This window comes from Montipora foliosa, chromosome 6 (assembly GCF_036669935.1).
Source record: "Montipora foliosa isolate CH-2021 chromosome 6, ASM3666993v2, whole genome shotgun sequence".
NCBI classification, from domain to species: domain Eukaryota; kingdom Metazoa; phylum Cnidaria; class Anthozoa; order Scleractinia; family Acroporidae; genus Montipora; species Montipora foliosa.
Window position 1 is genome coordinate 43416389 of NC_090874.1, and position 4601 is coordinate 43420989.

At 39.9% G+C, this 4601-nt stretch overlaps 1 protein-coding gene across 1 annotated transcript; it reads left to right on the forward strand.

The window, feature by feature from the left end:
* The first annotated feature begins 326 nt into the window (after nt 1-326).
* On the forward strand, nt 327-878 carry LOC138005597 (uncharacterized). Its single transcript, XM_068851803.1, has one exon. It carries the CDS (start codon nt 327-329, stop codon nt 876-878), a length of 552 nt encoding a protein of 183 aa, XP_068707904.1.
* Nucleotides 879-4601: the final 3723 nt, after the last annotated feature.

Genomic DNA, 4601 nt, shown 5'->3' on the forward strand with positions numbered 1-4601 from the left:
AAATCCATGTAAAGCACTCCAGTTTATGCAATTAAAAATTATATCTTGAAGACCGTTATAATGACTAGTTTGTCTTTTGGCAAAGTGTATTTTCCAGGAATTCAGGTTTAATTTGGAGTAACGAGCATGATATCCTGTTGTGCAGAGAGGTGCTGGCAGTAAATCCATTTTCTGCAAAGAAGAATTCCAATGATCGTGGCAATTGAAATTGTGGGAGAAAGTTAGTAACAACCTGAATAGCACGACTGGTGTGCGTGCGTTTTTTTGTCACAAGAAGAGTAGTTCGTGATCACCTAAACATCTTAATTAAGAGTTGCAGGAAGAAAATGAATGATAATGAAAAGTCAACCGGAAAATCATCTGAGCTCACAGATTTGGACCAAGCAGTGGCAGATATTATTGAAATGGAGGAAGCTGCTTTCACCTCCCAGGAGATTGATGAAGCATTGAGGAAAGAGAAAATGGATACTGATAAACAGAAAGCAGAAAATGTGAGAAAGATGGCAGGGGAGCAGTTGGCAGAAAGCCGTAAGCGGGCAGCTAAGGAGCTAGAACAGGAAAGCGAGAAGAAGAAAAAGAAGAAGAAGAGGAAGAAGAAGAAGAAGAAGAAGAAGAAGAAGAAGAAGAAGAAGAAGAAGAAGAAGAAGAAGAAGAAGAAGAAGAAGAGGAGGAGAAGGAGTGCCAATGAAACAATTTTATTTTTGCGAGAGAAAGCTGAATGTGAGAAGGCAGTGAGGGAAGAAGAGTTGGCAATGCGACGAAAGCAGCACGAATTGGAGGAGAAGAAGCTAGTTTGCTGTCTAGATCAACAAAAACCGATGATGGATTTAATACGGCAACACCAGCAGCAGCAATCTCAGGTCTTAATGGCTGTTTAAATTAAATAAATCAATAAAAACACTTAGATTCCTTGATTTCGGAGTGTTTTCTGTTGCTTACGACTTCATTTTGTGATGTCTTGCATTAATACCATTGCATTGTTTGGGGATTGTGACTTTTGATTTCAAAGCCTTTCAAAAAACTGTTTTTTGGTCCTTATTACATACAGTTGTCAAGCCATAAGTTTGCATACAAAGGTTGAGTTAAGAAGTGTAATAAATTTTACAGAATATGCACCAATGGTTTAATTAAGAGAAGTATTCTTGCAAAGTAGCTGGATCCAAATCAAAATACCGGGAAGTGGGATTACCATATAGGCATGAGAGAGAATTTCTGAAGAGGGCACACACAATGTACATTTTGCCTATTTGACTTAGCCCTAAATTCAAGTTTTTCTTGAAGTCAAGAAAGAAAGATAATTAATTATGTCCCCAAACAACCACTCCACTTCTTACTGGGCTCATGGAATTGTTAAATTGCTGCATCTGTGGGGTAAGGCCTCCATTCCGAAATGGTGCTTGGAGATGTAACCGAAGGGGATATGCAGGGAATCCATAGATGCATAAAGGCTGACCAGTTGGTGAGTAGTATACAAAAATTTGGTTCTATCAACGGAGTTGATAATGTAAATTGGCCACCGTACAGAGATTCTAAAAGCTGACGTTTCGAGCGTTAGCCCTTCGTCAGAGCGAATAGAGGGATTATATGGGTTACGTGTAGTTTTTATCGTAGAGTAGGAGCTACGCTATTGGTGGTAACACGGTAACGTGAAAAATAGGAATATATTAGTTAAATGAAAAGCGTTCGTTAATACCGTGAGGATTAAGGGTGCCGATTTGAAAGATGAATTTTTGTTCCAGATTCTTGCGGCTTTCCGTTGTACCTAGATGTAGGGAAAGGCCGCAGATAGCCATGTGTTTTTTGGAGTGGTTAGGCAGATTAAAATGGCGAGCGACTGGCTTAGATGCATCCTTGTCATTCTTCTCAACATCGCGAAGGTGTTCGCGGAATCGGTCACCTAGTCGTCTACCTGTCTCGCCAATGTATAATCTATTGCATAACGTACAGGTTATGCAATAAATGACATTTGCGGAGGTACATGTGAAATGTACCTACAAACCTACTGATTCACACAGTTATTTGTTGTATTCATCGTCACATCCATCACATGTCAAGAACTCCATTCCTTATTCTCAATAACTTAGACTTCGACGTCTATGTAGTGTTGACTCCGATTTTTCCAGCAAATCAGCAAATCTGCTTTCTGTTTCTGTTTGCGGAGGAACATGTGAAATGTAACTACAAACCTACTGATTCACACAGTTATTTGTTGTATTCATCGTCACATCCATCACATGTCAAGAACTCCATTCCTTATTCTCAATTTCTTAGACTTCGACGTCTATGTAGTGTTGACTCCGATTTTTCCAGAAAATCAGAGGAGATGTGCCAGTTCTTCGAAAAACGTGGCTATCCTGCCTCTGTGGTCAAAGCGGGCCGTCATCGCGCCCAACAATTTGATCGACAGTCATCACTACAAACGTCACAAAAAGATAAGAATGACAGAATTCCATTCACCCTCACTTTCCATCCTCATAATCACGCAGTCAAAAGCATCATTCTTAGTAATTTTAAATTACTCCAAAATGATCCCGAGACTGGTAGAATCTTTTCGCAACCTCCACTTATTTCATTCAAACGCGACAAAAACGTAGGCAACATTTTAGTTAGAAGCGCGCTCAAAACTAACGAGCAACCCGGCACTTTCAAATGCGCGCGCTCACGATGCCAAACGTGTCTTTTCATTGTTAACACTAGCAAGATATCGGGACCTAAGCGATCTGTTAAGATCACCGATCGTTTCTTATGTACCTCCGCAAATGTCATTTATTGCATAACCTGTACGTTATGCAATAAATTATACATTGGTGAGACAGGTAGACGACTAGGTGACCGATTCCGCGAACACTTTCGCGATGTTGAGAAGAATGACAAGGATGCATCTAAGCCAGTCGCTCGCCATTTTAATCTGCCTAACCACTCCAAAAAACACATGGCTATCTGCGGCCTTTCCCTACATCTAGGTACGACGGAAAGCCGCAAGAATCTGGAACAAAAATTCATCTTTCAAATCGGCACCCTTAATCCTCACGGTATTAACGAACGCTTTTCATTTAACTAATATATTCCTATTTTTCACGTTACCATGTTACCACCAATAGCGTAGCTCCTACTCTACGATAAAAACTACACGTAACCCATAATCCCTCGATTCGCTCTGACGAAGGGCTAACGCTCGAAACGTCAGCTTTTAGAATCTCTGTACGGTGGCCAATTTACATTATCAACTCCGTTGATAAAACCAAATTTTTGTATAGTACTTCCCCACCGACGCAGCACCACAGTTTCTTTAGAAACTACACCTTCATTCAGTTGGTGAGTAGGCATATCCATAAAGTCCGGAGTCTCGTATTATTCTGGCATCGTGCTTTCCGCCCTCAGCAAGGAATAAAATGATACATATATCTATATATGTACATAATGGTTTTTAAAACTTTATTGTTGTTCTGCTTACCAACGTGTTTAATTTGTTTTTTGTGCCTACATGTTTTATTTTTTGTTTACTAAATCTTTTCCACGGGACATTTGACTGAGAACATTCGAAAAATAAAGGAAAAACTGGCCTGCGGCTCATTATTATTATTAGTTTTTGCCGTGTTTTATGACACGGATACATGGCACAAGGGTTCTTTGTTATAACAATTATGTTTCCTGTAAGTACATAACACAATACTGAAAATTATTCTGGCTTAAATATTTAAATCATGAATCAAAAATGCATATGTCATCACAGCCGTACAACCAACCTTGCAACCAACCTTGCAGTATTATTTTGTTTTTAAATATTTAAGCACCCTTACCAACAGGGCCATATTGCCAGATTGGCAATTAATACAATTGGTATGGCAATCGATTGAGATTTTAGGGCATGCATCTTTTTGTGTCCATAGTATACGATTCTTTGATTGGTGTTTGGACGACAGATAGAACGAACTCAGTGTTCCATCGACAAAGCCGAAGCATTTGTCAAGTGCAGCACCCTCATCGTACACAGCATCGGCATATGTTTGTAGTGCATTCTGATTTAAAATTGCGTGATTCCACTCTATTATCCGGCGACCCCTTTTCTCGAATATGAAATCAATGACTGTATTGCTTGTCATGGATATCTCAGGGACAGGTCTGGCGAAAGTGCTCATTAGGTCGCTGTAACGACAAGTGTATGCCAGCCGCTTCAGTACAATACATAAACTTTCGATGTTATCACAAATTATTCCTTGTTTACATGTACACTTAATTATTTCGGATAGGTCGTAAACATCATCCAAGAGAGGAATGTCATACTTTTCGAAACGAAACTCCGTCTTGCATTCAGCCTCATCTTTGTCTTGCAACCGAAATCCTTCATAGTTCCAATAAGGATACTCTGGATTTTTCGACTTGTTGACGTCATACAACGCAAGAAATTCATCCTCGTTGACGATTTCCTCGCAAAAGCCCAACAAAAGTTCGTACCGAGTTTTCCTAAACGATGTCATTTTTGCAAACAAAGGCACTGTAGAAAGTTTCGCTTCGCCTTTGTTGTTGCTCTTCTTGAGTCTAAATTCCCGCGCAAAGAACGGCGTTCTCGCCCCAGACCTTTATATGCCGCGACGTCTTTC